This window comes from Manduca sexta, chromosome 13, assembly GCF_014839805.1.
Source record: "Manduca sexta isolate Smith_Timp_Sample1 chromosome 13, JHU_Msex_v1.0, whole genome shotgun sequence".
In the NCBI taxonomy this organism is placed as follows: domain Eukaryota; kingdom Metazoa; phylum Arthropoda; class Insecta; order Lepidoptera; family Sphingidae; genus Manduca; species Manduca sexta.
The window spans coordinates 6,804,877-6,823,629 of NC_051127.1; the positions used below are offsets into that span (position 1 = coordinate 6,804,877).

The following is an 18,753-nucleotide window of genomic DNA, read 5'->3' on the forward strand; positions in this document are numbered from 1 at the left end:
AATAATGAAAAATGATTTTTTTAGAAACTTACATATTATGTCTAATAAAGACAGATTTTCATTAATAATCAAATATGAATTTCTAAACTTAATCGAAAATATTTTCATGTTTGGATAACTCGGTTTTGGTACGATTTAAATATTTATTTGGTATAACTACATATTGCTGCGTTCATCAAGAATAAAATATCGTTTTTTTCAGTGTTTTGTTAACGTAAAAAATTACGAACGCGATCTAATCATATGTCAAATTGTTAAGATGTGATTTTGTGAGCGGTGTTTTTATGAAAAAAGTGCACTGTATATTAAAAATATTCTTAGTGTTCATGTTAAATGACTCTATTTAAATAAACCCAAAATGCCAAAAGAGCAATATCGTGAAACATATGTTGGGAGAAAAATGTAAGTGAGGTTATGTTTACGTCCGTACAGAACTTCTTAATTCGAGAAAATATGATTTACACTGAGTTTATAAACAAAATGTCTTTAAAACTAGATGATAGATATGAACTAGACTAACTACAAGATGAGTTATATATATTTCGCATGCGTGACGACGAATGAGATTTATGCAAATTTATTCTAACGTTTTATAAATACGCGTATAACATAGTACTATTTCCATGCATATAACACACTAGAAAAGCACCAAACTCTATTGATTTCATCTTAAAATTATCAACCTCCCTGCATTTTCCAACTCCAAACGATGATCTTCACAAATAACCACAAAATGTCAGTTAAAATTATATTTATATTATAATGTTATTTATTTTCTATTCAGATCCCATGTCACGTTCAACGTGGACAGTGCGTCTGCTATCCAGCAAGCAGCACATATCCAAGTGATCACCAAGAACCTTTATGCACAAGATACGCAGAGGCAACCTGCTCCATATGGGGTCCTTGACAGGAGAATGGTAAAAATAACATTAACATATAATACATTTATAAATTAATAATCCTTACTTACATGGAAATGAATTAGTTTAGCAACCTCCAAATTAAAAAATATGTGAATTTTACTTACAATAACTGTCACATTGTTATAAAATAAATACCATATTTTCCAGATATAAAATTCTATTAATTTTCATTTGTTATTAATTAGTTTATATTACTTGCTCACATAGTACTAAATACACAGAAAATCAACCAACATTTAATTATGCAAAATATTTTTGAAACAAATACTAAGGTATATTTCACTTATCACCTTCCATATCACTCCTAGGGCACAAACCAGAAGGATGCCAACTGTGAAACATGTGGACTTGGACTGGCGGACTGCGTGGGACACTATGGCTACATCGAGCTTGCCCTGCCAGTGTTCCATGTGGGCTACTTCAGATCCATCATTACAATACTACAGACTATTTGCAAGGTAACAAATACTCTAGAGATGTATGTGTTCATTAAGTCCATTAATGAACACATACATCTCTAGAGTAAATCTAAACTTGATATATAAAGATGAAGAGTTTTTTTGTTTGTTTGAACACACTAATCTCAAAGACTATTAAACCAATTTTATTTTCCCTAATAGGAAACTATAATGCTCCTCAGTGCTATATGCTACTTTTTATTCCAGTTTTTACCCAGGCAGATCTGTAAGCAAAAGCTAGTACAGTAATAAAGTACAATAATGTATTAAAAGAAAGTGTATGTCTCGTAATGGTTGCCAGAATCATGTCCACTTTAAATTTACTACTAAAGAGTGCTGGTACTTAGTTGAATAAAAATATTCTGTGCACCGGTGCCGAAAGGTGAAATTTTCTGACAGTCAATCCAACACAACATATAGGTATTGATATGCATAATTGGCGTCTGCAAATTGTTCTAACAATAATTATATTCTGCATAAAGGTAAACCGGCAGGAATCGTTTTATATGGACCCTTCATCACTGTTGTGCACATTAAACAGTATACTTTAGGCCTTATAATTTTGATGACATAATTAACCAATAATTAATTAAAAAAAAATAACATTCTTTTTCAGGATTGTGCCAAAGTTCTCCTTCCTGAAGTTCTCAAGAAATCATTCCGTCGCAAGTTCATGAATCCGGACATAATGTACCTTCACAAGAAGAACCTCAGAGCTGCGGTGCACAAAAAGGCCAAGACATGTACAAAATGTCCGTCTTGCGAGTCCCTCAATGGCATGGTGAAGAAGAGTCCAGCTGGCATATTGAAGATAATCCATGACAAATACAGGATGAAAAAACAGACAGACGCTGTGGTGCAGAAGGTTTTGAGCAAGTTCCATGAAGCCAAGGAATCTAATAAGGAATTGGCCACTATGATCAACAGTGGGCTTATTATCGAGTTGAGTCCTTTGGAGGTGAGTGTCTTTTGGTGGGGCTTCAGACTTCTTATTTATTATGATATGAAGATTTTGAGTTGTCCCCAGATTGTCGTTTAAATGCTGAGCAAGACCATTGGTGATTAAGTTGTCCAATTTGAAATAGTCACAATAATTATCCCTAAATTATGATTGTTACCAAAAACACAAATAGGCTAATATCTAAAACTTAAGATCCCAATCGCTAGTCATCGCTGTCAAGTAAAACATGTTGTGATTGATCTATATGTATTTACAATCATAAATGAATAATTTGAAATTGGTCAATACATTACTGGTGTAATGTTATGTTCCCTCCCTTCTTCCTTTCAGGTATTGAATTTGTTCCGGCGGATCCCTGACGAGGACATTCCTCTCCTAGGCATGAACGTGAAGCAGTGCCGCCCTGAAGATCTCATCCTCACACGGCTACCAGTGCCGCCGCTCTGCATCAGGCCCAGTGTCGTCTCGGAGATTAAGGCTGGCACGTGAGTATACATCATTAAACAGACTTAAAGGCAAAAGGATCGACTTGTTAAGTGTTAGTGGGTTGAATCATCGTAAGTGAATACTGTCAATAAATGATTTCTATACTACAAATCTTTAGGTTAATTGGTATTTTCTGTCAATAAAAAAAAATAAAAGAGAAATTAATAGAAAGAGTTATTCATGGACATTGGGGAAAGAAACTCAATGAATTTATTCCTCCTGACCTTTCTAACACATTCAAAGCTTAAGCTCTTAAAATATCTTTTCCAGAAACGAAGACGACCTCACAATGAAGCAGTCAGAGATCCTTTTAATTAACGACGTGATAGCACGTCACATAGCGAGCGGCGGTAAGAGCGAGCTGGTGCAGGAGGACTGGGATTACTTGCAGCTGCACGCAGCGCTGTACATTAACAGCGAGATGTCAGGCATACCATTGTCCATGCAGGTAAGTTTGGTCTCATTCCTCGGACTGCGAAAAGTTCTCCTCAAGAGCCGACTCCTGCGAACGCTCGGTTACATGTATAACCTTTGATATGCCCTGCGATCTTCAATAAACGGAACAGAGAGTAAAACAGAGGGCTTAGACCGAAAAGTCCAGCAGGAATCCGTATATGAATTTCTCCATGTTAAAGAAGGTAAATTTAAATATTACTCCGAGAAGACGTGATAATACGTCATATAGCAAAAACAACTAGTACAAATCAATTAGAGAAAATAATATAGTTCATAAACTATGTTCCAAACTTCAAACTCTCGATGAACTGTTGATCTGAATTTAATAATGGTCAATGGAATTTTAAAAGACTTTGATAGTTTTAAAATGTATCCCATCTGAATGTGATGAAAATCGTATTCCATTGCTAACTTTTCTTACAGTCTAACCATTGTACAATTTCGTATATAGCCCAAGAAACCGGGGCGAGGTTTGGTGCAGCGATTGAAGGGTAAACAGGGCCGGTTCCGTGGCAATCTGTCCGGCAAGCGCGTGGACTTCTCTAGCAGAACTGTCATCTCGCCAGATCCCAATCTACAGATTCAGGAGGTGGATATAAATTATCAATAGTTATTGTATATTTTCAATTGGATAGAAAAGAACTAGTTTAATGTTTGATTTTGTAGAAATTTGACTTACAAGTACCCTTTAATGAGACAAATGGGTCGGAATGTTGGGTAAAGTGTTATCACTATGTAGCGAGTAGGCATGTAACTCGTCTGATTGAACGCGCAACATCGTATGATCGGTGACGTCGAGGTCGCGTGATGTATGACTCACGCACTACGCATCACAGCCGTCATCAATGTAGCGCTTTCAGCCGGGCGAGTTACTTGCCTACTCCCTACAACTACATTAAATATGAAATGTGGAGTCACTTCTTTAAGATATACAAAAATTAAGCATACATAGCGTAAGCTAAGTTTGCTCAATAGGGTACCGGACTCATTTTTGTTCTTTACTATTATCAAATATTTACATAATATAAATTATAACACAGAAGGAATTATTAAAATCGGGTAAAAATCAACAAGTTACAAGTCTTTGAATTTCGGTGGAAAGGGTAATTAACAAGAAACAGAAAAGAGACGAAATACCCACATGTTACGTCATCGGGAATTACGGCGCGTGCGAAAGAAAGAGATAAAGCGATATCCCCACATCGCGCCACTTCTACACATTACAATATTTTAAATATGAATTACTCGCTCATTTTTTATGCAGTTTTCGCAGGAGTGCTTCTTTTTCGTATTATTAACCATTACATATAGAATATTGTACAAAATTAAGCATAGGCCGGTCCCCTATTGGTCCAAAGGTGTTTGCGAAAACTGATCGTATGTTATACGACGTCTATACACGCTCTATGGTCGATGGTCAAGTTGTAGAAAAGAAAACCGATACATCCATTAATTGCCGCTTATTGAATCTTTTGTTTATTTTTCCCCCACTCGCTATCCAGGTGGGCGTCCCAGTGCACGTGGCGAAGATCCTCACGTACCCAGAGCGCGTGTTCCCCGCGAACCTGCAGTGGCTGCGGCGGCTGGTCTGCAACGGACCCGACACGCACCCCGGCGCCAACTACGTGCAGCAGCGCGGCCTCAAGCACAAGAAGTACCTCAAGTACGGGAACAGGGAGAAGATCGCGCAGGAGCTGAAAGTCAGTGGGTTTGGATGAAAACTATGGATTTTTTGTCTATGGTTCTGTGTGAGGTTTTGCTGTATAAGTTTTGCAAGAAAGTTTTTAATTAGGCTTGACTGAAATGGCACTATTATAAATCGATGATAAATTCAAATTAACCCGTAAGATTATCAACAACCTGAGACAGTAAAAAAAAAAGACAGACAAAAGTCGTTATTATAAAATATGCAATTCACTTCTTTCTTCTTATCTAGTGAACAGTGACTATGGGGTAATTAAATTGCGTTAATGTACCTACCCCGTATACCTAGTGCGGCGACACAGTGGAGCGCCACCTGGTGGACGGTGACGTGGTACTGTTCAACCGGCAGCCGTCTCTCCACAAGCTGTCCATCATGTGTCACCGCGCCAAGGTGCAGCCGCAACGGACCTTCAGGTATTTACAGATGTTACACTGATATCATAAGTCAGCAATATTTAGGATATTCGGCTCGGAAACTCTTTAAAAGTAAGAAACTGTAAGTATATGTTTGGTTTAGAACATTGACTCCCAAATTAGTCCGGATAGGCCCCCAGGGATCAACGAGAGACTCGACGGGTGTCTACGTTGGCGTGTCTAAAAAATGGCGGTTCATAATTCATTGGCAGGGGTCCACGAAAATTTATCTAGTTTTGATAGTAAAGACCTAAAATGTTAACTTAACTTAACCAATCAATGTAGACAAATAATATTTTAAGAAGCTCAGCGATTGTTACTTGTAAAAACTTGCATATTCTGAGGAAAATGGTACAGATTTAGCTGAAGGAGATTCACCAAAACCAGCAAAATTTTGAAAGTGGTTTATGAGAAAAAAATGTTTGGGAACCTCATGTTTAGAAAATGAACTAATTCGCTCGACTGTGGAAATATCTTCGTCAAACACCCAAATGAGAGACAGCCTGTTTTTACTTTTTGTATTGTGATTTCTGGACGTCTAAAAACTTTTCCCATTTTCATATCCATATTAATTCGTGATTCTAGTTATTTTAATGCGGTGAAATATACAGATGACCTGACTTGCTCAAGGCCATCCATAAAAAATGTAGATAATTCTTGTGTATTTATACAGATTCAACGAGTGTGTGTGCACGCCGTACAACGCGGACTTCGACGGCGACGAGATGAACATGCACCTCCCGCAGACCGAGGAGGCGAGGGCCGAGGCGCTCATACTCATGGGGGTCAGTATTACCGTATATGGCAAATGTGGGGTGGTGTCTTCCTTGTAAGTCATTGAAACTCTATGGAAATTTCAGAGGTGTTGTTTGTGTTGTCTGATACTTATTATCTATAGTATCTATGACTAGAAATGTGCAGAATGTTGAAACTTTATAAAGGAGGATAAAATTAAAAGCAAATTTTGTTATATCCCTGAAGCAATTAGTGGTAGGTCTCTCTCTCTATAATTCCAGGTATTGGATGGTGTTTCTACTGTTTATGGGCGGTCGTATCGCTTACAATTAGACGGAGGGCAAGCTCGTCTCGTCATTCAAAGTAATGGAAAAAGCTAGCAATCAGTTGGTAACTTTAAAAACCCAACTACTTCGCTGATAAAATTACTCTAAAACCATTAGAGGTCTGGTGTATGGGTCATCAGAACCTTTGCCAAAATTTTTCAAAGTCATAAAAAATTAACACCAAATCCAAAATCCAAAAATATGAGCTCAAATGGTTTTCAGAACAAATCAAACCTGGTGACGCCGCGTAACGGCGAGCTGCTAATCGCGGCGACACAGGACTTCATCACGGGCGGCTACCTGCTGACGCAGCGCGACACGTTCCTCACGCGCCACGACGCGCAGCAGCTCGCCGCGTGCCTGCTGGCCGGGCCCGACAGCGGCATGACGCTCGACATGCCACCGCCCGCCATACTCAAGCCGCGGAGGCTGTGGACCGGCAAGCAGATATTCAGGTAATCCTACACAATTACACACGCACACACACACGCACCCACACACACACACACACACACACACACACACACACACACACACACACACACACACACGCACACGCACACGCACACGCACACGCACACGCACACGCATTTATCCCCTATGGGGTATGCAGAGGCGTAACCAAGGCATCCAATTTTCGCCAATAGTGTTCCGTCCCATGATATGGTTGGGGGCGAGCCTATCGCCATATCGGGCACAAATTCCAAACTCCGGGCTGATACTGAGCAGTAAAACCCAAATGTCACTGCCCGATCCGGGATTCGAACCCAGAACCTCAGAGCGCTGTCGTACCGACCGACAGTTAATGCTATTCATATGATAAATGCCAAAGTTTGTGAGGATGGATGTATGGATGTTTGTTCCTCTTTCATGAAAAAACTACTGAACGGATTTGGATGAAACTTTACAGTGATATTGGTTATACATCAGAATAATAGGCTACAATTTATAATGATTTTGTGTAAATAAATAAATAATAATATCAGCCCTGTATTATATACTTGCCCGCTGCTGAGCACGGGCCTCCTCTACTACTGAGAGGGATTAGGCCTTACATTAATTGTTTTGTGTAATTTGGTCATAATATAACGATACATATCAAGTCAGTCAGAAAATAATTATCCCGGAAAACTCCTTCACGCAGGCGAAGCCGCGAGCAGAAGCTAGTAAATAAATAAAATACTTTATCACATAGGCGAACGAAGTTGCATTTATGATACAATTAAACAATCTTTAATAATAATAATGATGATAATAATAATATTATTTCTGAATAACATTTAAGATCACTTATATATATAACTACGGACATTTTAAATTAGGGGTGAAATTCTTCAGGTATACAAGGCATAAGGTAAAAAAAGCAGTTTGGGTTGGCAGGTAGAGGGAAATTAAAGGATAATAATACTAGCCATGTATGTTTATACTGACATATTAATGATAGTATATTACCATGCCGTATGAAGTTGATGTCAAGCATTCAATCGATATTTAACATCAAGACAAATATTTTTTTTTGTTTTAATTTATATCGTTATTCAAGTTAGAAATTTTTGTTTTATAAATGTTTTTCTTTTTCAGTTTAATAATGAAGCCAAACAAAAAGTGTAATGTGAAGGCGAACTTGGAAACTAAAGGGAAGAACTACACCGCGAACAAGGACATGTGCGTGCAGGACTCGTGTGAGTGATGATACTGAAATGATTTCTTATGTTTACGCGAATGTTACACATTCAAATTAAACTATTTTACGAATTTTATTGCTGTTTCTTATATTTTAATTTTCTCCAGACATTCCAAAGACTTTGCAGTTCCCCCGTGACCACGAAGGCAGCAGTCTTCGAAACGTCGGGAGAAAATTAAAATATAAAAACCGCGATAAAATAAGAAAAATAGTTTAATTTGAATGTAATAATACTGTCTTTACGCGACCCGGGTTCGACTCTAGACTTCGGAGCGAACATTTGTAAAGATGTTTGGAATTATATCACAAGCGAAAAGATTCTTATAAATATCAACATACGATGAATCAAGTACTGGATAAAAATATTATAGGTAACATTTTCTTTTGGGAGACCTTTTAAGCGTACAAAGCGACAAGTCAAAACTAGCTAATAGTTTGATCATTACCTGTAAAAGAGATCACGTTGTTAAATCTCTCACCATCAGATGTGATAATCCGCAACTCGGAGCTGATCTGCGGCTCGATGGACAAGAGCACGCTGGGCTCCGGCACCAAGAGCAGCATCTTCTACATCCTGCTGCGCGACTGGGGCGAGGAGTACGCCGTCAGGGGCATGTGGAGGTAAGACCATCCCCACCTTTGTAAATGGTGCAAATATGCTGGTATATTTATTTTTGTGTGGTAGATTTTGAAACATCTCTGACTTTTCTGCGTACACCTCTGACTTTTCTAAAACCATGTGTGTATTCTTTGTAAATTTATCGTTCGCTTTAACGGTGAAGGAAAACATCGTGAGGAAACCTGCACATCTGAGAAGTTCTCTATAGGAATTTCGAAGGTGTGTGAAGTCTACCAACCCGCACTAGGCCAGCGTGGTGCACTAAGGCCTAATCCCTCTCAGTAGTAGAGGAGGCCCGTGCTCAGCAGTGGGCAAGTATATAATACAGGGCTGATATTATTATGTATTATTAGATTTTGAAATGTACTACACTGCCGTGCTACGCGCAAAAGCGGTATGTCAGGGAAACCTTATTTCGAGATAAACGAAGTTTTGTAAATATAGTTTTATATGTAAAGCTGAGGTAGAGATACTTTTTTAAGTTTTTTTTTTTAACAAGTTCTAAACAAGATATCATTATTTAAGTAAGTTCATTGGATGGGTATTTCTTTAATGTATCTGAAGACATAAAAATCAAGATTTTGTTTTTTTTTTTAAGATACCGCTTTTGAGCTTAGCCGGCAGTACAGAACGTACAAGTTTTAAAAAAGTAGTATTAATTCAAGTTGATTTAGATATCTCATGAGGTTAATCCACATGCAATAAAACGTGATGTGGGGGTCTTACATCTATGTTAACAAATTGAAAACATTTTATCAAAATTTTTATCAAAACCGGTTGAGCAATTTATCTAAAAAAACATACACGTTTGAAAGTGTGCATTTGTTTCAGATTGGCTCGCATGGCTTCGTATTACATGATGAACAGAGGGTTCAGTTTCGGAATAATCGACGTCACGCCCGGCAAGAAACTCATAGAAGCGAAGAACAAACTGCTGGAGTCCGGGTGAGGATTTGTAATAATCGTAGTCCCAGGTGGCCTGATAGAGCTGTTTCTGCTGGAGGTGTCTATGGGATTTAAACACTTCTACTGCAGAGATGAGGAGATAAACAAATGCAGGCTGGACATTTTTCCAGGACAATAGGTCCCCCGTTAACTTTTTTTTTTAATTTATTATTATTGCTTTGAATAATGAGACGAGCTTGCCGTTTGCCTGATGGTAAGCGAAACGACCGCCCATAAACAGTATAAACACCATCTAACACTTTGAATTAAATAGTATTGTTTGGTATCCCACTGCGCTCGCCATCCTAAGACATGAGATGTAATGTCTTATTATGTTGGTGCACTGGCTACAATTTTTTTAAACCGAAATACAACAGTGACTACACACTGCTGCTTGGCGGCAGAAATATACATCGACAACTAATAAATAGATAACACAAAAAGACATAAATGACAAAGTCTTCTTAAGATTGCCTATTAAACAGTTTTCTGATGCTATTAAATGCACGCATCGATAAACTTTACCAAGAGAAGATAAAGACTGTCAACCTTAATAACTGGAGCATATAAGTAGGTAAGTATATATATTTCGTCTCCATCATCAGGTACTCAAAATGCGACGGCTACATCCTAGAGATGGAGAAGGGCACGCTGCAGTGCCAGCCCGGCTGCACCATGGAGGAGAGCCTCGAGGCGGTCATGTTGAGCGAACTCAGCAGCATCAGGTACTGTACACCATCACCCCACCCTGGGAGATATACAGCTTCTCTCTTTCACTTCACTTAGACTCTAGTACAGCTATGATGCACCGTGGTCACTGCCGAGAAAAGAAAAAAAATGCTTTCTGCCTTTTTATGGTCATAAGTTGAATTTGAGTAAGGACGATACAATATATGTAGAATAATTGAATTTAAATGGTTCCTAAACCTCTTAAATTACTCGTCCGCGCTTATCCAATTAAAAACATGGGTTAAAACATTTGGCTATATTTTTTACAGCAATACATATGTATACATAGTACATGAATGTAATTAGAATACTGTGCGTACACGCATGCAAGTATGTGTGTGTGCGTACATGCGTACGGTCATGTTTGTACGTTTTGTGATCATTATTTTTAACAGCGATTATTTTCAGAGAGCTCGCGGCTAAAGCGTGCTTCCGTGAGTTACACCCCACCAACGCGCCCCTTATTATGGCCCAGAGTGGATCCAAAGGTACGAAGACATTCATACCATGAAAACAAAATTGATTGTAAAAGTTTGGCATTGCATATTATATATAGTTATATTGTTGCAGGTTCAAATATCAACATATCTCAGATGATAGCGTGCGTGGGTCAGCAGGCGCTCAACGGCAAGAGGGTGCCCAACGGATTCGAAGACAGATCCTTGCCGCACTTCGAAAGGCATTGTAAGTTAACAAACAAGTCCATAGAATATTGAAAATTAGGTGATGTTTAGGCTTCCATAATGTCTTTTCTTAGTATTCGAGTTTGGAATTTTTTGGAGATAAAAAATATTCTGAGTTAACCCAGGCCCTTGTCCACCTGTGTGTCAAATTTCATACAAAATCGTTAAGCGATTTCGGCTCTTATTTCTAACAAGCATACATTACTTATACAGACTTACGCAATTTTTTTATTTACTGTTTAATAGAAGATTAATAGAATAGCAGAAAGTAGGATAGTATATTAGTTGAAAGTACAGTTTTACCAAGACAGCAAAAGTGACACGCAGGTGTTCTAGGATAAGGCATTCAAAATGAATTTCTATCAGAATCAGTTTTCCTGATATAAAGAAGGACAGATAATAATATTCTGAATCCTTTTTCTGTACAGCCAAGATCCCGGCGGCGCGTGGTTTCGTAGAGAACAGCTTCTACTCGGGGCTGACTCCCACCGAGTTCTTCTTCCACACGATGGGCGGCCGCGAGGGCCTGGTCGACACCGCCGTCAAAACCGCAGAAACCGGCTACCTGCAGCGGAGGCTGGTCAAGGTAATGATACTTTGGACTTTTAAACTGTTTGTTATTTATCCTCTCGGGAAAATATAGATCGAAACGAGAAATATCTTCAGAGCATTAATCTGTTTTAGCCCGTAAACCCCTATTGTGGGTTTGAAATAATGAATTGTTTTTATGACTTATTGACGGCCATGATGTTCATGGACAAAAGTAAATACATGATTGGTGCAAGCATTAGCACAGAAACATAATATATAGTCCCGATCTGACATAGCCATTTTCAAACAAGGTTTAAAAAAAGCATTTTGCGCTATAGCAGCAGGCTATTTACCATCAGGCTTAAAGAGTTACCATCTCGCAGTCTTTGGAAGACCTGGTGCTCCACTACGACATGACGGTCCGCAACGCGACGGGCGAGGTGGTGGAGTTCAGGTACGGCAGCGACGGACTCGACCCCAGCTACATGGAGGGCAAGGACCGGCCTGTGGACCTCGCCAGGGTGCTCGCCGACGTCAGGGCGCAGTGCCAGTCCAGGTGAGGGAACGCAGGGAACTAAGCCAAGGGTCAGGTGATACGAGATTTTCCCGCCCTCACACCCACCACTACAACTCCTGTAAGCCAGGATCAGCAGTGGCACGCATTTTATGACACAGAGCAGTGAAGCTCGGCGAGTCTCAGGGAAAACTAATATATCATTATCCCGCAACGAAATTAATCAAATAGAAAGATAGGGAGGAGTTGGAAATATTAATTGTCCACTTCCCTCCAGAGCAATGCGGGTGAGCATGATGTGAGGAGGCGATTTAAGGAAGGTCAGGTGATAGTGGTCATCGTCGCTCGTGAATACATTAATATTCACTATGATGTAGATTATCATTGCATCAACGAAGACGCGCCACTACTTTCCCCAATCGCTTACAGTGCGCGTGAGCAGCATGAGTGCACACGCACACTACGATGGATAGTGGTTGAGGCTTGGATCAATCCCCTTACCCTGGCTTCTTGGATGAAATAACCTAAATGGAATTATTGGCAACTATTATTTCGTTATCAAAATGATTGTGGAATATTTGTTTTGGATTTTGTGCAGTTTTATTTTAGTATACCAATTTTACTGGTCTTCGTCCAGGTATCTCTTGCGAATGAATACAATATAATATAAACTTATATTATAAATTATGGTCTTTTCATGCAGAGAAGAAGAGCCATTAGACGGAGATGGTATAGTGGTGGCGGCAGAAGAGACTTTAGCCTTAGACGACTTCAAATCCTGCACTGAGGAGTTCAAAAATGAATTGCTGTGAGTAATACCAAAACATTATAGTTTGACGAAAAATAGACTAGTAAATACTGTAGTTTGTCGAAAGATTGGGTACCAGTTTATGGGTTTTTCTAATTGTCCTCTCAGAATTGGATTCCCTGAAGAAAGTAAAGGTCAGGCGAATGTTTGTAGAATATAAATTTGATGCTATAGTGGGATAAAATCAGTTACCTGGTCAAATTGATGACAGGTTCTTACACTGCAGATCTTTACTTATATGGTTACATATAATGGTGAGTGGAGTAGGTTCTATGTAGAGTATCGACTCATGAGAGATGAGAAGTCTTCAAAACACTATGCTCATTCTGCGTAGATCGAACCACCAACATCAAAAAATCTAAAAAGCTCAGTCCATAGTCCGCCCCGTAACCATGAAGGCTGCAAAGTCTTCAAATCATCGGGAGAAAAATAAAATATAAAAACGGCGATAAATCCGAAAAAAAAAATTCATTTTAATGTCTAACATTCGCGTAGACACAAGAAATCATAGTGATAACTCTTGCCTTTCGACACAATTATGTCGATTTATTTGTAAACGGATATACACAGGCTGATCTCGGAACGCAAAAAACTTACTGATGATGTAATGTTCTAGAACATTCCTGAAAGGCGTGGCCAGCAAGGTGAGCCTCCTGCGGCGTAAGTACGCGGCGTGTGGCCCCGTGAGCCTGCAGCTGGAGCGGCTGACGCTGACGCAGCTGGTGCGCTTCATCCGCGTGTGCCACGACAAGTACCAGCGCAGCACCATCGAGCCCGGCACCGCCGTCGGCGCCTTGGCCGCACAGGTACACTAACATATACCATGGATACATCACTGGGCTTTACTGTAATTCTTGAGGATTATGTGAATCCTGTGAGATAGGTGGACGTATACAATTGAGAAATCCAATCCATGTTTTTGGTCCTTCAAGCCGGAACACGTCAGTAGTCAGTACACAGGTTATGCAGATTGCCGGTATGGTGAAACACGGCGCGTGCCGTACAACTGTGTTACGGAATGACCTCGTTTATCCGTGCTCAATGGTGAAATGTCAAATGAAACGCCAATTATTTCTGCCATCGGTCGATAACAACATTTGCGCGATACCTCAGAATATTAATCGAGTTTGTGTAAAATAAAAGTTAGGATGCATACAATGAGCTTACTTAGTAAATAGTAGTTATTATTTTATGCTTTTTTATCGTACTCTGAAGGTATGCAGACCTGGGGTCATATTTTCTTTTGAACAAAATCATACTTCCCCAATGAGGGAGGCCTATGTCCAGCAGTGGACGATTCCCGGCTGAAATGATGATGATGATACTTCCCCACAGAGTATCGGTGAGCCCGGCACACAGATGACGCTCAAGACTTTCCATTTCGCCGGCGTTGCGTCGATGAACATCACTCAGGGCGTGCCGCGAGTCAAGGAGATCATCAACGCGTCGCGCAACATCTCCACGCCCATCATCACCGCTGAACTCAAGCAGCCATACGACCAGGAATTCGCCAGGAGGGTCAAGGGGAGATTGGAGAAGACCACGCTTGGAGAGGTGTGTTGAGTAAAAGAGGAAGTGTGCTACCTTTTTATTTTTTTTGTTGAAAAGGTTGACGCTCGAGAGAATAGTATCATCCTAGCGACCATTGCGCCAAGACCCTAAATTAAATAATATTAAAATTATATTCCACTATGGATGGTAAGTAATTAGAACTATAAATATCTAAATTACCAGAGGACTCGTGAGTTGCCTGCTATTGCGGTAGAAATAGGCTCTTTTTTAAGGTCCCTAAATTGTAATTGGAAGTACAGTAAGCACGCAATTTTTTTTTTATCTTATCCTATCCTTGAGGAAAGCCATTCACACAGATGAAGATGTAATCACATCTTAAGGCGTATGGTATGATACCACAATTTAGTCATTGGTTACATCAGATCCTTGGTTGCTGGTTTCCAGATAACCACGTACCTGGACGAGGTGTACCTCCCGCATGAGTGCTTCCTGCTGATCCGGCTGGACGCCGAGAGGATCCGCCTGCTCAGCCTCGAGGTCAACGTCAACTCCATCGTGTATTCGTGAGTATATTTCGATGACAATACTTGCAGAATCTTGGGCGCAAGAGTTTGGAGTGGAAACGAGGAGAATTGGTGTATGATGGTGTGTGATCACCAAAGCTTAGGAAGATGTAGAATGCCTTGATATTGGTGGTATATTGTTGTTTAATGAAATACAGTTTTATAGTCAGATTTGTCTACAGTATGGATTAGTCAAATGTCCTTCGGCAAATGTTCCCCCGTGCGGGCGTGCATTTGGGGGAGGGTGGAAGCTAATTTATTTGACTTGACTGAAAATTTTCTAGTATCTGCACATCAAAGCTGAAAGTGAAGCCGGGCAACATCGAGGTAGTGTCGGAGTGGGCGATCAAGGTGAGCGCGGAGGCGGGGCGGCAGGGCGCGTGGCTCAACATGGGCCTGCAGCAGCTCGCGCGCCAGCTGCCCTCCGTCGTGGTGAAGGGGCTGGCGCAGGTCTCCCGCGCCGTCATCGCCTGCGACGACACCGGCGGGGACCAGGCCGGGACTAGGTACGTCGGGACTCCTACACCTGGGACATACTTACCATAACTTAGTACCAGGTGCAGTGGGGTACTTTCCCAATTAAAACACTTGTTTAGGAATACAATCTAGTTTTTATGTTTGTATATTTTATAATTAGCTTTAATTTTGATTGTAATTTGTTTTGCATCTTAATTTTATTATATAGATAAATAAAACAAAGACGCACATACACCGGGAGCCAGTTTCAAACAGGCCGGGAGATCTGTCTAGACTGGGTAATTATTTCTTATCAGTCGACAATCTGGACCCTACTCCTTTTACCGTCAGGTGCGGTATGATAATATTGCTGTGGCTGTGTTAAAAAAAATACTCCTTACAACATACTGGATCAGGCTGCATGCAATGCAGTTACGATAGAAGTAGTAACAGGAGTATGGACAGAATCCTGTGAAGCAAGTGAGAAAGAAGCAACATGGATTCAAAATTCCTATATAGATGCGAGTTTGTGCAAATATTTGGATATTTGTTAGAGGTGTGCGAAGAAACCATTGATTATATTCTATACTAGCTTTTGCTCGCGGCTCCGCCCGCGTTATAAAGTTATTCAGGCTAAAGTTTTCCGTTATAAAAATAGTAGTTTCCCGGGAGCCTATGTTCTTCCCAGGGTCTCAAACTGTCTCCATACCAAATTTCATCTTAATACGTTAGGTAGTTTTTGAGTTTAACACGTTAAGGCAGACAGATGCAGCGGGGGACTTTGTTATATTATTTAGAACTTTTTAAGTGAAACAATCCCGTCATACATCATTGTTGCATAACTGTAACCGTTTACGCAGCGCAGGCAACGGAAGCTCTCAAAACTCATAATTTTCCCCGTTTTTCCAACATGTTTCATTACTGCTCCGCTCCTATTGGTCATAGCATGATGATATATAGCCTATAGCACTCCAGGAACAAAGGGCTATCCAACACAAAAAGATTTTTTCAGTTCAAACCGGTAGTTCCTGAGATTAGCCATTACTGCTCCGCTCCTATTGGTCATAGCGTGATGATACATAGCTTATAGCGGTCCACAAATAAAGGGCTATCCAACACAAAACGAATTTTTCAGTTGAAACCGGTAGTTCCTGAGATTAGCCATTACTGCTCCGCTCCTATTGGGTATAGCGTGATGATATATAGCCTATAGCACTCCACGAATAAAGGGCTATCCAACGCAAAAAGAATTTTTCAGTTTGGACCGGTAGTTCCTGAGATTAGCCATTACTGCCCCGCTCCTATTGGGTATAGCGTGATGATATATAGCCTATAGCACTCCACGAATAAAGGGCTATCCAACGCAAAAAGAATTTTTCAGTTTGGACCGGTAGTTCCTGAGATTAGCGCGTTCAAACAAACAAACAAACAAACAAACAAACAAACAAACAAACAAACAAACTCTTCAGCTTTATATAATAGTATAGATATATTTTTAGAGCTTGTGACGTTAGTATAAAATCATTTCAGGTACAAGCTGTGCGTGGAAGGAGACGGTCTTAGAGACGTAATGGCGACGTACGGAGTCGAGGGGACCAAGACCACTTCCAACAATATTTTAGAGGTGCGCATAATTACCTTTTTTCTTCATCTATTTAAAAGGTGATGAAATTGACCAGTGTTTCATCTGATGATAAATCATCACATTTTCTTTTAAACCCACGAATCCAGAGTGATCACTTCCTTTGAGTATTCAATTCCTATTTTAAAAAATCAGAATGAAATGTTTTACCAGACTTAAAAAAGGAATTTCAACATTTTTTTTTTTGGATTCTCAATTGTATTTTTAGGTCTTATGCATGGGTAAAGTAAAGAATAATTATTATTGTAGGCGGTTCTAGGTGCAGTTAATAAAGTTTCCACAACCGCACTTCATTCGAACTCTTGCGCATAAATACAGTGTCGTTAAGTTTGGTGAATATGTATGTTTGTGAATATGAGCAGGTGTACCACACGCTGGGCATCGAGGCGGCCAAGTCGACGATCATCAGCGAGATCCAGGCGGTGATGTCGGGCCACGGCATGAGCGTGGACCGGCGCCACGTGGAGCTGCTGGCGGGGCAGATGACGGCGCGCGGCGAGGTGCTCGGCATCACGCGCTACGGACTCGCGCGCATGAAGGAGTCCGTGCTCAACCTCGCCAGCGTGAGACTTACTTACACTATCATACTCTTCTTTCAATTGCTGCTTATCGACTGCAGCTTGGGACTGACTTAACAAACTTGTCTAAAAGTGCGCCTTGCGTCAACTTCCATTAGATTATTCATACTCCTACATGAAAACATGCCATACCTCTAACCCATAAGGGGTAGGCAGAGGCAACGCATTGCCACTATATCCAATCTTAGCACACTTCTTTCGCTTCTACAATCAATCTTAACGCATTTCCGCCAGTTCAGGGTACTTTTGACTTGCCTTTATTAAATATGTCAGATATCCGAAGTATAAAGGCAGAGATCGGTCGCCCCCGATGGCTTTCGATCCACACTCGACTTCTATACCTTCAATAGTTTGCTTCTCAAAACCTTAGCAAATTGTAGTAAGATTCCACTCATCAAACCTACTATTAGATTAATTTTGTCGCGGTTTAATAACAACCCAGAGATTCCAACACTGGTCATCATTACAGTTCGAGAAGACGGCGGACCACCTGTTCGACGCGGCGTACTACGGGCAGCGCGACTGCATCGAGGGCGTGTCGGAGTCCATCATCGTGGGCGTGCCGGCCGCCATCGGCACGGGCGTGCTGCAGCTGCTGCACCGCCACGCGCCCGCCGCCGCGCCCGCGCCGCCGCCCGCGCTGCTCTTCGACCGCCCGCACTACCACCCCTCCATATGGGACTAGATACCGACTACAGTTTCCCTTCTCTCAAACTAATGTGAGATTTTAAATTATGTAGTTGAAACGATTTCACTTATTTTCCCTTCTCGGTGATCTAATCTTCAGTATATCGAGAGCCCATATAAAAGTTAAAGGCGAGTCGAACCTATGACGGGTCTACGACCCCTATAAGCGATAATAAATATAAGTTGTATAATAAATATAAGTTTTTATTAATTTTTGTGTTTTTTTTTATTATACTATCGCTCCATGATATTTTTAGTCTTTGAATAAATTAAATAAGGTTAATTGCTGAAAGTATGTTACAAATATTACAGTTTTGAGATCATTTCAAATATCAT

At 40.4% G+C, this 18,753-nt stretch overlaps 1 protein-coding gene across 1 annotated transcript; it reads left to right on the forward strand.

Moving 5' to 3' along the window:
• The first annotated feature begins 203 nt into the window (after positions 1-203).
• On the forward strand, positions 204-18,629 carry LOC115449239 (DNA-directed RNA polymerase III subunit RPC1). The gene is made up of 27 exons (XM_030176999.2): positions 204-402; positions 785-920; positions 1,235-1,384; positions 2,001-2,342; positions 2,676-2,830; positions 3,102-3,279; positions 3,739-3,876; positions 4,790-4,987; positions 5,281-5,405; positions 6,079-6,190; positions 6,689-6,921; positions 8,048-8,148; positions 8,636-8,771; positions 9,601-9,714; positions 10,320-10,439; positions 10,852-10,931; positions 11,014-11,127; positions 11,555-11,712; positions 12,041-12,213; positions 12,875-12,979; positions 13,596-13,785; positions 14,315-14,533; positions 14,936-15,054; positions 15,339-15,560; positions 17,041-17,134; positions 17,515-17,715; positions 18,200-18,629. The coding sequence occupies exons 1-27, from the start codon at positions 359-361 to the stop codon at positions 18,413-18,415; spliced, it is 4,173 nt and encodes a 1,390-aa protein (XP_030032859.1). The 5' UTR covers positions 204-358; the 3' UTR covers positions 18,416-18,629.
• Positions 18,630-18,753: the final 124 nt, after the last annotated feature.